The following is a 17,274-nucleotide window of genomic DNA, read 5'->3' on the forward strand; positions in this document are numbered from 1 at the left end:
TGGCTGTCACGCTGCCAGAGAGGGGCATGGGCCGCAGGCGACCCTGCGGGGCCACTGCCCCCAGCTCCGTGATGCCCATATGGGCAGGCGTGTCCGTGCGCCTGGAACATGCAGGCACCTGCGCCGAGCCTGGGCTGGGCAGGCGTGAATTCCCGCGCCGGAGGGGGGTGCTGCATGGCCCTGTGTCCCGGGCTGCTGCAGCGCTTCCTGGGCACAGAGAAGGGCAGTGAAGCTTGAGCAGGTGCGTGCAGGAGCTGGGAGGAGAACCCAGGGGCCCTGCCCAGTGGCCACGCTCCGGATAGTGCCCAGCGGTGAGAGGCTGGGCCCGGCTGTCTGGTGGATTTAATCAGCCCAGGCCCATTCTCAGGGGGCCGTGCCCCTTGCCGCCCGCCCTGGGAAGCGTGTGGCTGGGAGGGCAGGGCCGGGGGTGGCCCCGGAGGCTGTGTGACTTGACAGGCAGGCAGGAAAGGGCGGGGTGCAGCAAAATGCTTTAGCTTGCCCCGGTACTTTCACTTTTGGTGTTTCCTCAGAGCCGGGCACTTCGCAGCCAGGCCAGGGTGAAGTGAGCACGTCCAGCTGTGCCAGGAGCCCCCGCCGCACGGAGCGCCCGCCGAGCCCGGTGAGTCAGGCTGTGGCACCGAGCACGGTGCCAGCCGCTGTGTGGCAGGGCGGTTGATGGTCACTGGACAGGCTGCAGCCGGGCAGGGGAGCTGGGCTCTGTCGCTGGCCCGCTGCCGCCCCCACCATGATGTTGCTTCCCTGGGGGGGGGGCGTTATTTAACCCCGACGGCGCCAGCTGCTGCTCTGGGCTGTGGGGCGGTGCTGGCGCAGCCAGGAATTCATGCGGTGATGCTCCCAAGCCCACGTATGAGGAGCAGGCGTCCATGCGTTGCTGATGTGTGAGCAGCGGCACGAGCGCCAGGTCCCCAGCGGCTGGGCTGGGCTGGGCGGGGACGTGCCAGGGGAGGTGCCAGGACCCGGCTGGCAGGAAGGGCAGGGCTGAGACGAGGTGCGCTGCACGTCTCAGGGCTAGAGGGGCCCCGCAGCTCACTCGGCTGGTGCCCGCTGCCCCGTTCGAGGCTCAGGTTTGGCAGCTGGTGGGGACTGGGCACGGCAGGCGCTGCCTTGGCATCTCGGGCACCCCAGAACCAGCCCAGCCACCCCCTGGGGGCAGGCCTGCGAGCCGCGCCTGGCCTGCGCCTCCACCCCTGAGGGCCCAGACCCGGCCAGCTGGCCATGTGCGGCTGGGGAAACCGGAGGGGGGCAGCCCCGGAGTTCCCTGAGCCCATCGCCCCCCGGGCTGGGTTTGCCAGCCTGTGCCTGAGCCCGGGCAGGGGGCTGTGCCCTGAGCCGTGGCGTGTGACTGGGTCAGGCCCCACAGCCCAGCGCCGGGCTTACACCCCATTCCCCGTCCCCACGCCGAGCCGCCTCGCTCCCACCAGCTGCTAGTTGGGGGGCGGGGGAAGGGCTCATTAATGTGGCTGCCTAATTAATGGCACAAATAATTGCTGAGCTGATTAAAACATTGGGCTCAGCTCTACAAGTGCTAATTAGCACCGAAGGCAAATGCAAATTGGCCTGGAAATAGTGTGTCCCAGCTCCGCAGGGGGGCAACCCCATACGCCTCCCCCGCAGTCTGAGCCAGCCCCACGTGCCAGGCGCCCCGCCCCGGACCCACGGCTCCCCTGCCGCCTTCACCCGAGGGCAGCAACACCTGGGCTTCTGCCAACACCAGCCCACTAGCACCGGGCAGGCCTCTGCCAGGGGCACGCAGAGCAGTGCCAGGACTGGGCGCTCGGGGGGCAGCCCCCGCCGCTGACTGCGGCATGCCACCCAGCTGGCGAGACGAGACGCGGACGCAGCCCCTGTGTGGCCACGGCCTGGCCCGCGGCTGCAGCGTCCCGAGGAGGGGCTGGGCTGGGCTGGGCTGGACACAGAAGCAAGTCCCCCCAGGATCCCGGCTTGGCCGGGCAGCCCCTGCACCCTGGGTCCTGTCACTGCAGTGGGACCGAGCCGGCTGCGGAGAGGCACAGAGCGAGGCCCACGCCCGGCAGGTGGATGGGACCCGGGAGTCCGAGAGGCAGGGGAGAAATGCAGGCGCCCATGGGGGGGTGGCTCATCCTGGCCTCCGCCTCCGGGGGGGGCGCCAGGCGGGTGGGGGGCGCAGGCATGTGCAGGAGCTGGGAGCAGCCTGGGTTCTCCCTGCCCCCAGCCTGCCCCTGCCCCATCCCTCTGCGCGCCCCTCCCGCCTGACCGCGCCTGTGCCCGCTGCCACTCAGTGAGTCGCGGGGGGGCGGCAGGGGGGGGGGGGCCAGCACAGGGGCCGGGGCGTCCTGGCTGGTGCCCTCTGGCTCCTCAGCTCTCCCCGCTCCCGGGCCGGCTAGTGGCTGCGGTGAAGCCAGGGGCTGCTCCGGGGTGGCTGGGGGGACGCAGAGCTGGGCAGAACCTGCCGTCGGGGCTGCGGGGCAATCCGAGCTTGCTGGCGGGAGCCCTGCGGGGCAGCCGGGTGAGGGGTTAATGGGCCGTTACACAAGAAGCCGCTGAAAAGCCGCTTCCTCTTTCCAGGCAGCCGAGCCCTGTTCCCAGAAAGGGCGGGGAGCGAGCAGAGGCAGCTGTGCATTAATCCCAGCGGCTTTGTCCAGTGCCAGCCCCACAGCCGGGTCCTGGGCAGAGCTGCAGCGCCGGGGCAGGGCAGCTGGTCTCCCAGCAGGGGCAGGGCCAGCTCCATGGCCCCCGAGCGCCGGCGTGGGGCCGGGGGCATCATAGGGTGCAGCAGGCTCGGCAGCATCACGTTCTAGCACCCCAAAGCTGCAGCCCCGGGTGGGATTAGCGCTTACCTGGGCTAGTGCCCGGGGGCACCAGGCAGCATTCGAGGATTGCCCTCGGGTCACGTTGGCGGGCCGGGCTCGGCTGCCCCCTCGGCCACCCCAGCGCCAGCTGCAGTTAGCAGCCCCGAGGGACCAGGTTCCCCAAGCTCACGGCCGGTTCCTGGGGCCTTCCTCGGTGGTACGTGGGGTGGGGTTTGCAGAGACATCAGCCTCTGGCATGGCACATTGTGCCCGTGCAGTGGGTGTTTGGGAGCATGCCCGTTGGTGCACGGCTGTATCCGTGTCTGCGGTGCCCAGGGCCAGTGTGTGGCTAGCACCCGGGGCTGAGCTACTGCGTGTGCCTGGCCCGGCGCACAGACCCGCTGCTCTCGCGTGGCTCTGGGACCATCCCTGGGAGGCGCCCGCCAGGATGTTACCCCCTTAGGGTCGCACTGTCCCTGGAATCAGCCCCTCAGCACCAGCCACAGCCTGCATCACGCCGGGAGCACCTCAGCACGGTACCAGGTTGGCGCTCCCAGGGAGCCGGGCACTGGCTCGACTCGGCCGGCGCGGGAACGGCAGCAGCTTGTTAGGGGCTGGGACGGAAAGTTCCCGCACCGCCCAGCTGGGTCAGGCCAGGGCCCGGAGCCACCTGAGCCCCTCGCTAGGCCCAGTCTGGCAACGTCTGCAGCCCTCCCTTAACACGCCCGCCTGGCCCCGGCCCATGCCGTGTTCTCCAGCTGGTCACACACCCTGCGGGCTTCCTAGCCAGGGTCGCCGGGTGCCAGGGGCCAAATGGCCAGCCAGGCGGAGTGACCATTGTCTTCTGAGCCTCTCCTTGGGCATTGGGCATGGGGGCATGGGGCATGCATTGGGCATGGGACCCCAGGCAGCCCAGCATGGGCCACGCCGGTGCCCCTGGGCTCCTGCAAAGAGCAAACAGCCCTTCCCTCCACGAAATTAACCAGGTACCACACAGGGGAAACTGAGGCACGCACACACTATTATGAAAAGTTCCCACGCTGGCTCCGTGTGGGTGTGGGAGTGTCGAGCTAGGCGGTGCTGAGGCTGAACCGGGCTGGGCGGTGCTCAGGGACCCCTAGTGCTGCGCGGTCACAGATGTGAGGCTGAGGGTTCATGCCCCGCCGGGTGTGAGGCGCTGGGTGAAGCAGGGGCTCCACATAAATTATCGCTGCTGCTGAGCGCTGGGGGCCTGGCAGGGCTGGCACCTCAGGAGCCCCATAGGCCCCCCCAAATGTGGCCAGGCTCTGGGCCCTCGGGCAGGGCACCTGGGGCAGCTGCTGTGACACCTGCTCCTCCCAGAGCCCGGCGGGTGCCCGGCCCACAGGGCGGGGGTGGGACGCCAGGAGCCGGCCGTGGCACAGGGCGCTCACCCCACTCTTTGCCCCTGCAGCCCCAGATGAGTTCCCGCCAGGAGGACCCGGTGACGGGGGAGAACCCCCCCTGCCAGCTGAGCCCCGCCTGTGCTGGCCACATGCAGGCTGGCACCAGCGAGAGCAGCAGCCAGGCCCAGAGCCAGCGCTGGCACCTCACTGCGCAGGTAAGTGCCCTGCTGCCCCGCCAGCCGCCACCAGGAGCCGGCGCGCCCGGCAAAGGACAGCCGCGCTCGCGCTCCCCCCTGACCAGCCCTGCCTCCCCCCCAGATGCAGAGCGCCCTGCAGCCCCTGTGCCTGTCCCTGGAGAAGCTGCAGCAGGTCAAGAGCCGCATGCTGGAGGCCATGGAGCTGGGGCTGAGCCGCCGGACGCACGCCCAGGCCACGGTGCCCATGCTGCCTGCCTTCATCCGCTCAACGCCCGACGGCACCGGTACGGCTGGGCCGCGGCTGCCGTGCTCAGGGCTGGGGGCCCCTGGGCCAGTGTTCTGGGGAGCGCCGGAGCGTGGGTGCCAGGCCCTCCCAACTGCTGGGCTGTGGCTGCGGGAGGGGTGGCACCCTAGGGTCCCACGCTTAGAACAGGGGCTGGGCCCCACCTGTGGGCGGCTGGCGCGAAGCCTGCACTCTTGCCTGCTCGGGGCATGGGCTGCCCATGTCCCACCCTGGGGTCAGGCCCGAGCAGCCCGGTGAGGGGTGCGGTGCCAGAGCTGGGGGACACGGCTGCACAAGCTGGTGATCGGGGCCCGTTGCCACAGGCTGGCGCCGCTGAGCGACTGGCTGCCTGGACGTGCTGGGGGAACACGCAGGGAACAGAGCCCCACTGCCCTGGAGCCCCCCTGCACGCTCGGGGGATGGGGGGGCACCAGCCCTGACCCCACGTCTGCTTGTTGGGCAGAGAGAGGCGACTTCCTGGTGCTGGAGCTGGGAGACGCCAGTGTGCGGGTGCTGCTGGTGGCGCTGACGGGTGACGGGAACCAGGAGGTGACGGTGACGGACAAGCGCTTTCCTTTCCCAGAGGAACTCACCCAGGGCCCTGGCGAGAAGGTACCGGGGGCCGGGGCAGCTGCGCTCCTCCTACGGCTGCAGCAGCTTGGCTGCACGTTCGCGCTGGGAGGAGGGTGCACAGAGCTGTGAGCCCGGAGCCAGCATGGGGCAGAGCCTGGAGCCGGCCGAGAGGACGGGGCGGGACGGCCCCTGCCCTGCTAATTCCCTGCTTTGCTCCCCAGCTCTTTGCCTTCATGGTGACGTGCCTGTGCCAGTTCCTGGACGGGCTCCGCACGCCCCGGACAGACTTCCAGCTGGGCTTCTCCTTCCCCTTTCCCTGCAGGCAGACGCGGCTGGACCAGGTGAGCCGGTCACTCCGGGCCTGCAAGCAGACTTGAGGGGGGCGCACTGGTGCAGGTGGGGGGCTCCCATCAGGGGGCGCTGTTGGGGGGTGGTAGGGTGCATTGGTGGGGGGGTGCTGGGGGCAAAGGCAGTCGAGCCGGGGCCAGCGGGGAGCTGTGGGGCAGGTGTTGGGCGGCAGAGGGGCCGCGTCGCTGCCAGATGTGGGGCTGGTGGCAGGCGGTTGTGGGGCAAGCGGCCTGGCTGGGCTGGCAGGGTCCCTGCTCTGGCACACACAGCTGGCACGGGCAGGAGCCGGACGCCAGGGGCGGCTCACAGGGAGGCTGAACTAAGCTCAGCTCTGGGGTGACGGGCGCCCGGGCCTGGCTCCGTGCTGTCGGCCAGGCAGCGGGCACGGGCTGCTGCAGGGCGTCCCGTGGGACAGGCTGGAGCCAAAGCCCTGGGCAGCTCCACCAGTGGTACTCCACGCTTGCGCCCGTGCTAGCCGGGCAGTTCTCAGCTGGGCCCTGCAGCGGCACTGGCTGGGGGCGCCTGGCACTGCCCGGGCTGGGCTCTCAGAGGGGCGTGGGGCAGGGCAGTACCGGGCACCCTGAGCCTGCCTGTGCTTTCTCTGCAGAGCTACCTGCGTGCCTGGGCCAAGAACGTGCAGTGCAGCGGCGTGGTGGGGCAAGACGTGGTGCAGTTGCTGCAAGACGCCATCAACGAGCAAGCTGTACGTGCGGGCGGGGCACGCGGGGCGGAGGGAGGGGCCGTGGCGCAGGGTGGGGCGAAGGTTCCCGGGGTGCAGGGGGGGCGGGGGGCTCGGCAGGCAGGTTACGGTGGTGGCGGCTGATCGTGCCCGTCTCTGCCTGCCCAGCGCTACCGCATCACCGTCATCGCCGTGGCAAACGACACCGTGGGCACCATGATGAGCTGCAGCCCCAGGGCGGAGCCGTGCGAGGTCGGCCTCGTTGTTGGTGAGTGAGCCCCAGCCCTGCCGGCCCGGCCCGGCCCCGGGGAGCCTGGCTGTACCGGACAGGCTCGGGCGCTGGTGCTGGGGAGGTGTGGCACGGCGGCCGCTCTGGCGTGGCCGGCCAGGCTGTGCCGGTGGGTCCCAGCCCCCTCACTGCCCGCCTGTCTGCCCGGCAGATGCTGGCACGAACAGCTGCTTCATGGCAGAGGCGCGGCACGTGGAGGTGGTGGAGGAGACCAGCGGGCGGATGGCCGTGGTCACCGAGTGGGGCGCCTTCGGCGACAACGGTACCTTGAGCGACGTGCTGAGCGAGCACGACCGGCGGGTGGACCAGGAGTCCCTGAACCCGGAGCAGCACAGGTGGGTGCGGGGGGTGCTGGGGTCAGGGCGTCCCTGGCCGGGGAGGTGTTTGCTCTGAGTCCGTCGGTGGCACCTGCCTCCCGGCCAGGCTCCAGTGAGGGCGGATTGAATTCGAGGGTCCAGCTCTGCACATGCCGCACCCCAGCCCCGAGGCTGCCCATGCTGGGCTGGTGCCGTTCCCGGGAGGCAGTGTTGGCTCTGTGGCCAGGCCGAGTGGCTGGGCGGGGGGGCCAGAGGGGGGGGCTGCCTGCCCAGCGTGCTGCTCACCCCCTTTGCCCCCGCTCAGGTTCGAGAAGATGATCAGCGGCTTGTACCTGGGGGAGATCGTCCGGCACGTGCTGGTCCAGCTGGCCAGTCAGGGCGGGCTCTTCAGCGGGTGCACGACCCCTGCCCTCCTGACCAAGGAAATGCTCCGCACCCAGGACGTCCTGGCGATCACAGAGTACGTGGGCCCCTGCCCCCGGTGCGTGGGCTCAGGGACTGCCCAGCCCAGCCTCTGCAGCTGCCTGAGTGGTGCTGGGCATGGCTCCGCCAGCACCCCCCGCCCGGCCTGCCCTGAGCATGGAGCCAGGCAGCCAATAGCTGCTGAGACCGGCAACCTCATTCCACGTGTGACTGAGGGACAGGTGAACCCACCTTTGCAGTGGGGTGCCAGGCCGGGAGCCCGGCCGGGCTGTGTGAGCCGTGTGCTCTCCCTGTACCCCGGGGTGCCAGGCCGGGCTGTGTGAGCCGTGTGCTCTCCCCGTACCCCGGGGGTGCCAGGCCGGGCTGTGTGAGCCGTGTGTTCTCCCCGTACCCGGGGGTGCCAGGCCGGGCTGTGTGAGCCGTGTGCTCTCCCTTGCAGTGAGCAGGTGGGACTGGCCACGGCGCAGCGTGTCCTGCGGCAGCTGGGGCTGGAGGCGAGCGACCAGGACTGCATCAACGTGCAGCAGGTGTGCAGCGCTGTCTGCACCCGCGCCGCCGGTCTGTGCGCCGCTGGCCTGGCCGCCATCCTCAGCCACATGTGCAGGAGCCGGGAGCTGCCCCAGCTGAAGACCAGCGTGGCGGTGTCCGGGGTGATGTTCCAGCCCCAGGCCAGGTAAGGGCCCACAGGCTGGTTCTGGGTGCCAGGGAGACGGGGGTGTGACCCGTCCCGTGCCCAGGGCAGCCACCTGATAATGCCAAGGTCAGGGCAGGCTGCAAACAGAGAGCAGATTATCCCAGCGCTGGTGGGTGGCACTGAAGCCAGACTTCCCAACCAGCCACGAACTGCACTTCTGAATCCCCACAGAAGCCAGTCCACAAATGCCCACAGCCCCTTCACTGCATTTCAGCTCCTGGCTCCAACTCAGCACTGGGTCCAGTAAAGAGACCAGTTATTTAAACTCTCTGCTCTTTACTACAAAGGTTCTCTCTGACCCCAAGGGGTCAGCCACAGCACCAGAGCAATGTGAGTTTGGATCTTACCCCAACTCCCACGCTGGCAGCCAATCCTTTAGTAACTAACACTAAAGGTTTATTGTAAAAAGAAAGAAATAAACCATGAGCGAAGTGTTCAAGGGTCAGATCAAATCAGATACGTTATAATGATTGAAAGTCCAGCTACGTCAGGTTTCTGGGAGAATTGTGGAGTTGCAGCGTGTATAGTCCCCTCTGGTTCACATCCAACACCTGGATGGTCTCAGACCTTTGTTACACAGCTTCAGGTGCAGATGACTTGCTCCAGAGGTAGGTAGGTGGCCGAAGCTCAGGAGAGAAGGCAAAATGGTTTCTGGGGTTTGCTCTTGTAAACCCTCTGTCCCGGGCCATGCGGCCTGGGGAAAGTTACAAGAACTAAAATGGGGTCCAGAGTCACATGGGCCAGTCCTGGTAACCCTTCAGGTTTGCCTTTAGTTTCTGCCTGGGCCCCTTGCATCCGTGAGTGTCTCAATGGGCCATCAAGCGGGCTATTATCCTGCTGCCTCTGTCTGGGGTGTGTCCCAGCCAGCCCAAACTGCCAGACAGCAATAGCAATACATCCAGACCTTCCGTGTCACATGGAATACAGGAACACGAGTCTCTCTATCTTACTCAGCACGATACACCCCTCCTACCTGGTATGCCAGATCTCACACGCATTGTCATGAGTCTGACACACAGATGACACACACTATACTAAATGCCCCCCCACTCAAGCCAGCCCGCGTGACAGGGGGCTGCTCCGGGGGGGGAAGGGGGGCGGGTCAGCTGCCCCTCCGAGGGGCGACACTGTGGGGAATGGGATGGTGGGGCTGGCACTGTGCCCTGGGGTCCGTGGCCCGTGGTGCCAGGAGGCGGCTGTGGGCTCAGCTGGGGTCAGGACGGGCCCTGCTCAGCCAGGCCTGCCAGCCCCGTGCCCAGCCTCTCCCCTTGGCCCCCCAGGTTCAGCCAGACGCTGCAGCAGCTGGTGACGCAGCTGGCCCCTGAGTGCGAGGTCACCTTGGTGCCGGCGGAGGATGGCAGCGGCAGGGGGGCCGCCATGGTGACCGCGGTGGCCTCGAGGCTGGCAGCCCAGCGCCTCCAGATCAGCCAGACCCTGGCACCGCTGCAGCTCGCGCCCGAAGCCCTGCAGCAGGTCCAGGCCTTGCTGAGACGGGAGATGGAGCTGGGGCTGAAGAAGGAGACGCACGCCACCTCCTCTGTCCGCATGCTGCCCACCTACATCCATGCCACGCCTGACGGCTCGGGTGAGGGGCTGGCTGCCCAGGGAGCTGCTGTGGGCACTGGCTGGGGTGACCCGGGGTCTGGCTGTGTGCGGTCAGTCCGTCCTGCCTGGCGTGGGGCTGGGGCACAGATTGGCAGGCCAGGGATGGCCACAGCTTGAGCAGGGGGATGGGGGCACCCTCGCGGGACAGGGGAAGGGGGGTGACGGGTGGAGCCCTTGGGGGGGAAGATGTGGGGCACTGGAGGGCTGAGGCCGGCTGGGTGCTGGGGGCTGGGGGCGGGGGTGCCATAGCCCAGCCCAGCGCCCGCCCGGTTCTGACACCCCCCCCGTCTGCCCGTTGCAGAGAGAGGCGACTTCTTGGCTCTGGACCTGGGCGGGACCAACTTCCGGGTGCTGCTGGTGCAGGTGGGCAGCCGGGAGCAGAGCGGCGTCCGGATCGTCAGCGAGGTGTACTCCATCCCGCCGGAGGTAGCCCAGGGCCCAGGCAGCCAGGTACGGCGGGCAGCGCGGGGGCCTGGCAGTGCTGCCCCAGGCGGAGCCCGGGGTGGATCTGAGCCCCCAGCACCAGATGCCCCCAGGGGGTGCCCGTGCCAGGCTGCAGCCCCTGCTGACCCCCGCCCTGTCTCTGCAGCTCTTCGACCACATCGTGGCCTGCATCGTGGACTTCCAGAGCAAGCAGGGCATGGTGGGCCGGACGCTGCCGCTCGGCTTCACCTTCTCCTTCCCCTGCCAGCAGACAAGCCTGGACCAGGTGAGGGGCCGGGGAGCGGGGCCCAGACCCCTCCAGGGGCCGGGCAGGTGAAACATTCAGAACAGGAGCAGCCGGGAGCTGCCCTCCGCTGCCAGCACCACGGCCATGCCTCGCCACGGGCCAAGCAGCAGAAGGCAGGGCTGGGGGCGGGGGCCGTGGCTGCAGGAGGAGGCTGTGCCGTGCCGTGCCGCGCCGCGCAGTGGCCGCAGACAGGGCTGGGGGGACCACGCCCAGGGATGGCACCTCTCAGCGCTTCCAGCCTTGCCTGCCGCTGGGGCCTTTCTCCCCAAAGCCTGGTGCTAGGACGCGGCAGCTGTTACTAGCCTGGTAGCCACTGACTGGACTGTGCTGTAGCGTGTTAACTCTGAGCCCTAATGATCACTGTCCCAGGGCATCCTGCTGAGCTGGACCAAAGGATTCAGCGCCTCGGGCTGCGTGGGGCAGGACGTGGTGCAGCTGCTCCGGGAGGCCGTGCAGCGCAAACAGGTGTGGAAAGGGCCCCGGGCAGGGTGGGGGAGCGGGAGTGCTGTGCCGGGCAGGGGTGTGGGGGCACCGTGTGGGGCAGGGGTAGGTTGCTGGGCAGGCTGAGGGCTGTGGGCTGTTCCTGCAGCCTGACGGGCCCCGGCGATGCCCACGCCCAGGACACGGGTGTGACCAGGGGTGGATGGCGGGGTGCTGGGGGGCAGCATGTCCCTGGCCTGGCTCAGCTGGGGAGCAGATGGGCGACCGGCCTGACAGCTCCCACCTGGGAGCAGCGGGTGGGGCTGTTTCCCAGGCGACAGGGTCGCTGCGCCCCGGGTGCCGGTTGCTCCGGTGACGGGGAAATGGCGTTGCCTAGTAACGGGGCTGGTTCTTTCTAGCACTTTGCTCTGGACGTGGTTGCCATAGTGAACGACACCGTGGGAACCATGATGTCGTGCGGCTACGATGACCCCCGCTGTGAGGTCGGCCTCATTGTGGGTAAGGGCCAGGATCCCCCCCCCCCCCGTGCCCAGCGGGTAGGGGCCCCTCAGCCCAAGGGCCCGGCCCCACCAGCAGCCTGGGGGTGCAGGAGTCAGGCCAGTGTTCAGCCCTCCAACCCCGCCCCACACCATCCCCCAGCCTGACCCCAGCCCCCGCCCTGGCAGCCCCACAGTGCTGGCCCCTTGGCACTGCCCCACGCCGTGGGGAGCGTTCCCTGCCCCGGGTGCCCTGCCAGGCCCCTGCCGCTCTGGGCCCGCGCTGAGCTTAGCTGACGCCCCGTCCGTCCCGCCCGCTCAGGCACGGGCACCAACGCCTGCTACATGGAGGAGCTGCGGCACATGGGCACGGTGGCGGGGCAGGAGGGGCGGATGTGCATCAACATGGAGTGGGGGGCCTTCGGGGACAACGGCTGCCTGGACGACTTCTTCACCCGCTTCGACCAGCTGGTGGACCCGGCCTCGCTCAACCCCGGCAAGCAGAGGTGGGCTGGGGCTGCCCTGGGGCAGGGCCGGGCGAAGGGACGCTGGAGGCAGGGTGGGGCTGGGCCGGGCACTGGGGCAGAGGGACTAAGCAGGGGCCGTGCCAGCAGGGCTGGGCAGGAGCCATGATGGGGTGAGGCAGGGCTGGGTGTGTGTGTGCGGGGCAGGAGGGGGGATGTACTGGGGCAAGACTGGGGGGATGTACTGGGGCTGGGCAGGGGCTGTACTGGGTAGAGCAGGGCTGGGTGTGTATGAAGGGGTGTACTGAGGTGGGGCGAAGTACGGCAGGGCAGGAGCCGTACTGGGTCATGGGCCCTGCCGCCCCGGGGCGGCGCTGACGTCCCATCGCTCTGTCCTGCCGGGGCAGGTTCGAGAAGCTCATCAGCGGCATGTACCTGGGGGAGATCGTCCGGCACATCCTGCTGGAGCTGACGGCCAAGGGCCTCCTGTTCCGGGGCCGCTCGTCCCCGCAGCTCCAGACCCGGGACATCTTCCAGACCAAGTTCCTGTCGTCCATCGAGAGGTGAGTGCAGGGCGGGCGCAGGCGGGGAGGGCGGAGACGGGCGGGTGGCACCGCTGGGCTGCCAGCTGCCGGGCAGGGAAGGGGCTCAGCGGGTGCCGGCGAGATCTGGGGGCTGGCGGTGTGCGGAGAGGACGGGCGTGGCCCGTGGCCGTGCTGACGATGCGCGTGGTGCCCCGCAGCGACGGCCTGGCCCTGCGGCAGGTGTGCGCCATCCTGGAGGAGCTGGGGCTGCAGGTCAGCTGCGAGGACAGCGTGGTGGTGCGGGAGGTGTGCCAGGCCGTGGCCCTGCGCGCGGCCCAGCTCTGCGGGGCGGGCGTGGCTGCCGTGGTGGAGAAGATGCGGGAGAACCGCGGGCTGGAGCAGCTCTCGGTGACGGTGGGCGTGGACGGGACCCTCTACAAGCTGCACCCACAGTAAGTGGGCTGGGAGCGGGTGCCGGGGTGGGGCTCAGCACAGCAGGCGGTGGGGGCAGGGGGCTCGGGGCACCCCACGGCTGTGCTCGGCTGTAGGGTGCAGAGAAGTTGCTTGCCCCTGAGTGAGGGAAGGGCCCGTGCTGGCGGGTGGGACGGGGGGGGTTGGAACAGATGCTTGGGGGGGGCGGGCGAGGGCAGAGACACGGGCCTGGCTGTGTTGGACGCCGGCGGGTGAGCCGGGCCGAGGAGAGCCGCACTGCCTGGCGGCGGGGCTGGGCGGGCAGTGAGGTGGGGTAACACAGCAGCTGGCGGGCGGTGGGGGGAGCTCCGTGCAGGGCCCGGCGGGCGGTGGGGGGGCCCGTGGCAGGGCTCGGCAGGCGGTGAGGGGGGGGCCGTGGCAGGGCTAGGCGGGCGGTGGGGGGGCCCGTGGCAGGGCTCGGCGGGCGGTGGGGGGGCCCGTGGCAGGGCTCGGCGGGCGGTGGGGGGCCCGTGGCAGGGCCTCGGCCTCACCCCCCTCTCCCTGCAGCTTCTCCCAGCACGTGCAGGCGACGGTGCGGCAGCTGGCCCCACGCTGCACCGTCACCTTCCTGCAGTCCGAGGACGGCTCCGGCAAAGGAGCCGCGCTCATCGCAGCCGTCGCCTGCCGCGTCGCCCAGCAGGCCTGAGCCCGGCCCTGCGCCGCACCCAGGGAGGACAGCCGGCTCCCGCCCGGGCCGTACACGGAGCTGGCTCTCCGGCCTGGTGCCGGGCCGGCGCTGTCTGAGCTGGCGTTCAGCTTTGCGTAGAGCTGAGCCGTGTCAGTGCCTCCTGCCGCCGGGAGCCAAGGAGCCAGTGCCGGCCGCTGGAGGGCCCGTGTGCGGCGCCACGCGGCCCAGGGACGTGGGCACGGCCGGGCTGCCGGGGCACCGGCTCCTGCCAGCGCGGCCCTTCCCCAGGGCGTTGCCTCCAGGCCGCCACCCCCTCGTGCTGCGAGCGCTGCCGGGCGGGCAGGGAGTGATCACCCCGGGGCAGCTTGTGCGGCTCCCGTCCCGTCCCGTCCCGTCCCGTCCCGTGCTGGGCCCCGCGCGGTGCATGGCAGGAGCCCGCAGCCCCACTAGCAATATAGATCCAGTTTATTTACACGGGCCCCGCTCGCCCCCCGCCCGCGGTCCCGCTATGTACATAAGGCAAGTGTAAATACGCGAATGCACTGGGATACAGAATTAAAAAACCGTCTTTACACAACATGGCACAGGGCCTGGCACTGCCCGGCCCCACACGGTTACAGCACGCACGACGCACGACGCCCGCTGCACACACAGCGCCCGGCAGGGCAGGCGCAGCGAGGGGGGCTGGAGCCACGTCTGCCCATCCCCGCACCCCGCCAGAGCGCCCCACAGCCTCAGCACCTGCCAGGGGTCTGTTCTTTGGCTCCAAGATGCCGCCGGGGGGGGGAGGGAGGAGGCACTGGCCCTGGTGTCAGGCAGCCCCTTGCCAGGGGGGCAGTGGGGCCTCAGTGGGCCCTGAGGCCGCAAAGGGCACAGCCCCCAGGCAGCCTCCGCCCGCCAGGCCCCACTCGCTGTCAGCGGCACGGGGCCGAGGCCAGGCTCCCGGCACAGCCAAGAACGGTCAGTGCCAGCACTGGGGGGGTCGTGCCCACCCCCAGGTGGGGGGCAGCCAGCTCCTGCCCCTGTGCGGGCACTAAGGTGCCAGAGGCATGAGACTGGGGCCAGGATGGAGCAGCAGGGGCGAGAGCTGGGGGCAGGAGCCCAGCACAGGCCCCCAGGGGGGCAGAGCCGGCAGCTGGAGGGCAGCAGCACCCACCCTCCCCTCTCAGGCTGTTGCCACTGGTCCTGTGCTCCCCGCCCTGCCCTGGGCTGTCCCAGCCGTGGGGCGCTGGTCCTGGCCCTGCCCAGCGCGGTGTTGGCTGGGGGCTGGGCTGTCCAGGGGCCCCGGCCCGGGCCCCTCAGCACTCGGCCTCCGAGACGGCGAAGAGGGCGCTGTCCTGTCTGCCCACCTGGGCCACGGCCGCTGCCAGCTGCGCCAGGTTCCCGCTGGGGAAGTGCTGAGCCTCCCACAGGTTCAGGATCATGGCGGTCGGGCTGGCCTTCGAGGCGAAGAAGCTGAGATGGCTGCAGCAGAGAGGGAGGGGCGTTAGCCGGGCGCTGGGCACCCTCCCTCCAGGGCCGGGCCACCCTCTGCTCTCCGAGGGGCCAGTCGGCCGCAGGAGACTGGTCTGCAGGCCCCATCTGGGCCCCGTTTCATCGAGAGGGGTGGGTGCTGCCTGCCTCTTCTCCTGGGGGGCCACCGCCCCATCCCCTCCGGCAAGGGGGAGCCCTGCCAGCTTCGGGGTGGCCAAGCAGCCCTGCCCCCTGCCTCCACTCCCGGCGGTATGCCCTGGCTCCTGGGGGCCACGGCGGCTGGGGAGGGGCCAGGCGCTGCCCCCAGAGCCCTGGCAGGGGGATGCTCCCGGCCCCTGGCCTCGTACCTGTCTAGGTTGAGTTTCTGGGCCAGCGTTCGCCAGTCGGCCCCGCAGGTGCCTGGCACGTCCAGGCTGCTGATGATCTTCTGGCGGATGAGGAAGGGGATCTTGAAGGCACTGGGGCCCACCAGGGCTGGGGAGCCGACCTCGCTGTCAGGGACCAGCCAGTCCGAGAACCTGGTGTCCTAGGAGCCCAGCAGGAAAGGGGTGAGCCCGGGGCCGGGCGTGGGGCCGGGGCAGCTCCCCAGCTGCTGTCACTTCCGCCAGCCCCTGGCTCCTGGTGCACGCGGGGAGCGGCTGCTTCAGACCGTGTGCCCGGGACGGGGCGATCCGCTGGGAGCCAGGCGCTCGGTGGCACGGCGGAGAACCACGGTCCCTGCCCCTGGCCCCGGACAGGCGGCTCCCCCGGTGCACGCCCGCCCTCAGCCCCTCCCGCCCCGGCGGCGCCAGCCCCGCCGCTCACCTTGGCGATGTTGAAGTTGACGTTGAAGCTCTGCCCGTCGCCCTCCACCTGCCAGACCCAGAGCTTGCAGGCCAGCTGGCAGGTGCCGGGGCTGAGACGCTCCAGCGTGAAGGTGCAGGGCAGGGAAGCCTGCAGCCCGCTCCAGAGCTGGTAGAAGGGGATCTCCTGCGCGGGCGGAGGGAAGCAGAGGGTCACGCCCGCCGCCCACGGCAAGGCCAGGCCGGAGCGGCTCTGGGGCTGCGCCGGTCCCAGGGGACGGGGCAGGAATCCCGCTGGGCAGTGCTCGGCCCCAGCCTCCCGGCCAGCACCAGGGAGTGGCTGCACCAAGGCTGGGCCACCAGCCGGGACCCGCCCTGGCCTAGCGCGGAGCAGTGGTCGCGGGGCAGGAGCGGGCAGAGAAGAGCCGTGTCCCAAGCCCCGGTGACTGCTCTGCCGTGGGGCGGCCCCTCCTGCTGCGGCCCACGGAGCACCCACCTGGTAGCTGGCGAGCAGTTTGCTCTTCCAGAGCGAGCTGGGCATGTCGTGGATGGAGAGGCGCAGGTTGTGGTAGGTGTCCTTGAAGTGGAGGACCCGGGGGGCTCCGATCAGCTGCCCCCCCAGCTGCTTCTCCTGCTGCATCACCTCCTGCAGGGAGATGGGCGCTCAGCACCCGCAGCCGGGGCCGCCCTGCGCCAGCCCCCACTCGGCATGGGTCCCGGCTGTGCAGCGAGTAACCCGCGCCCCTCGGGGCCCTGCTCGCTGACCCCACGGCTCTGAGCCGCCCTGGCTGCATGGTGCGGGGGGGAGCCATGGGCTGGGTTGCCGGGGTAGCTGCCCTGATCTCCAGGAGAGGCCCCAGCAGGTCAAAGAGACCCTCTGACTCACTGCCCCACGGACAGCCCCACTCACTCCACAGCCCCTGCATGCCCAGACCCAGCACCCAGCAGCCACTCCCTGCTGGCCTGGCAGAGCTGCTGCCTTCAGCCGGGGGGGTGCAGCGATGGGGGGCAGAGTCGACCCGCCTGCGTCGTCCACCAGGCCTGGGCAGCGTCAGGGGTGGGGCACCAGGGGATGCACCACGGGATGGGCGCTGTCACCAGCCCGGGCTCAGCCAGCAAACATGGGATCCAGCCCCATCAGCTCCAGGGCTCCACCCGCTGCCTTCCCCGAGATTCACTGGGACGGGGCAGGGAGGGGCCCAGACGCCCAGCTGAGCCACGCTCCCAGCCCAGCCACCTGCAGGTGCCCCTCACGACATGGCGGGACCATGCCCCAGCTGCGTTGCTCTGCTCTGCTCCACCCTCCTGGTCCCCACATCTCCCACCCCAGCAGGGCCAACAAACTTGAGACCAACCAACTCATCTCACTTGTGTCCCGATGAGCCCCAGGCCTGGAGGTGCCTGCAGCCAGTGAGCAGAGTGACAGCGGTGCTGGCCAGCTCGTGGTGTCTCCTGTCGGGCACAGGCTGCGCAGGGCACCAGCTCTCCCTGCCCCCGGCCAGGAGCACGGCCAGCTGAAGTGGGGCAGCAGGTCCAAGGCGGCCCCTGGCATGGGGTTGGCCACGGTGGCAGTCTGCTGGGCACCTGGCAAGAGGAGAAGGGAGGCTCAGAGCCCGGCAGGCCATGGAGACCGAGTGGGGGCCGTGCGCCGTGCTGCTGCCCGTGGGTACCCCCGGGGAGAGCCCAGCCAGCCCCAACTCTGCAGCCCAGCGCGTGGCGTCCCG

At 69.9% G+C, this 17,274-nt stretch overlaps 2 protein-coding genes across 3 annotated transcripts in view; one reads left to right on the plus strand and one right to left on the minus strand.

The window, feature by feature from the left end:
• The first annotated feature begins 4,546 nt into the window (after positions 1-4,546).
• HK3 (hexokinase 3) lies at positions 4,547-13,318 on the plus strand. Its single transcript, XM_067535375.1, has 17 exons — positions 4,547-4,634; positions 5,097-5,245; positions 5,428-5,547; positions 6,162-6,257; positions 6,402-6,501; positions 6,674-6,857; positions 7,144-7,299; positions 7,702-7,935; positions 9,237-9,541; positions 9,863-10,011; positions 10,151-10,270; positions 10,661-10,756; positions 11,131-11,230; positions 11,531-11,714; positions 12,080-12,235; positions 12,415-12,648; positions 13,175-13,318. The coding sequence occupies exons 1-17, from the start codon at positions 4,547-4,549 to the stop codon at positions 13,311-13,313; spliced, it is 2,610 nt and encodes an 869-aa protein (XP_067391476.1). The 3' UTR covers positions 13,314-13,318.
• Positions 13,319-14,194: 876 nt separating this feature from the next.
• Positions 14,195-17,274, minus strand: part of UNC5A (unc-5 netrin receptor A) — a 54,699-nt gene continuing 51,619 nt past the window's right edge. For both annotated transcript variants that reach the window (XM_067535351.1, XM_067535345.1), the window contains 4 exons: positions 16,047-16,196; positions 15,573-15,737; positions 15,116-15,294; positions 14,195-14,759 (listed from right to left, as the gene is read on the minus strand). In XM_067535351.1, coding sequence (XP_067391452.1) covers positions 14,594-14,759; positions 15,116-15,294; positions 15,573-15,737; positions 16,047-16,196 — 660 coding nt within the window. In that variant the 3' untranslated portion in view covers positions 14,195-14,593. The remainder of the gene's footprint in view (positions 14,760-15,115; positions 15,295-15,572; positions 15,738-16,046; positions 16,197-17,274) is intronic.

The sequence above is a fragment of the Emydura macquarii genome, unplaced genomic scaffold, assembly GCF_026122565.2.
Source record: "Emydura macquarii macquarii isolate MOO-44397 ecotype Brisbane River unplaced genomic scaffold, CSIRO-AGI_Emac_v2 contig_378, whole genome shotgun sequence".
NCBI classification, from domain to species: domain Eukaryota; kingdom Metazoa; phylum Chordata; order Testudines; family Chelidae; genus Emydura; species Emydura macquarii.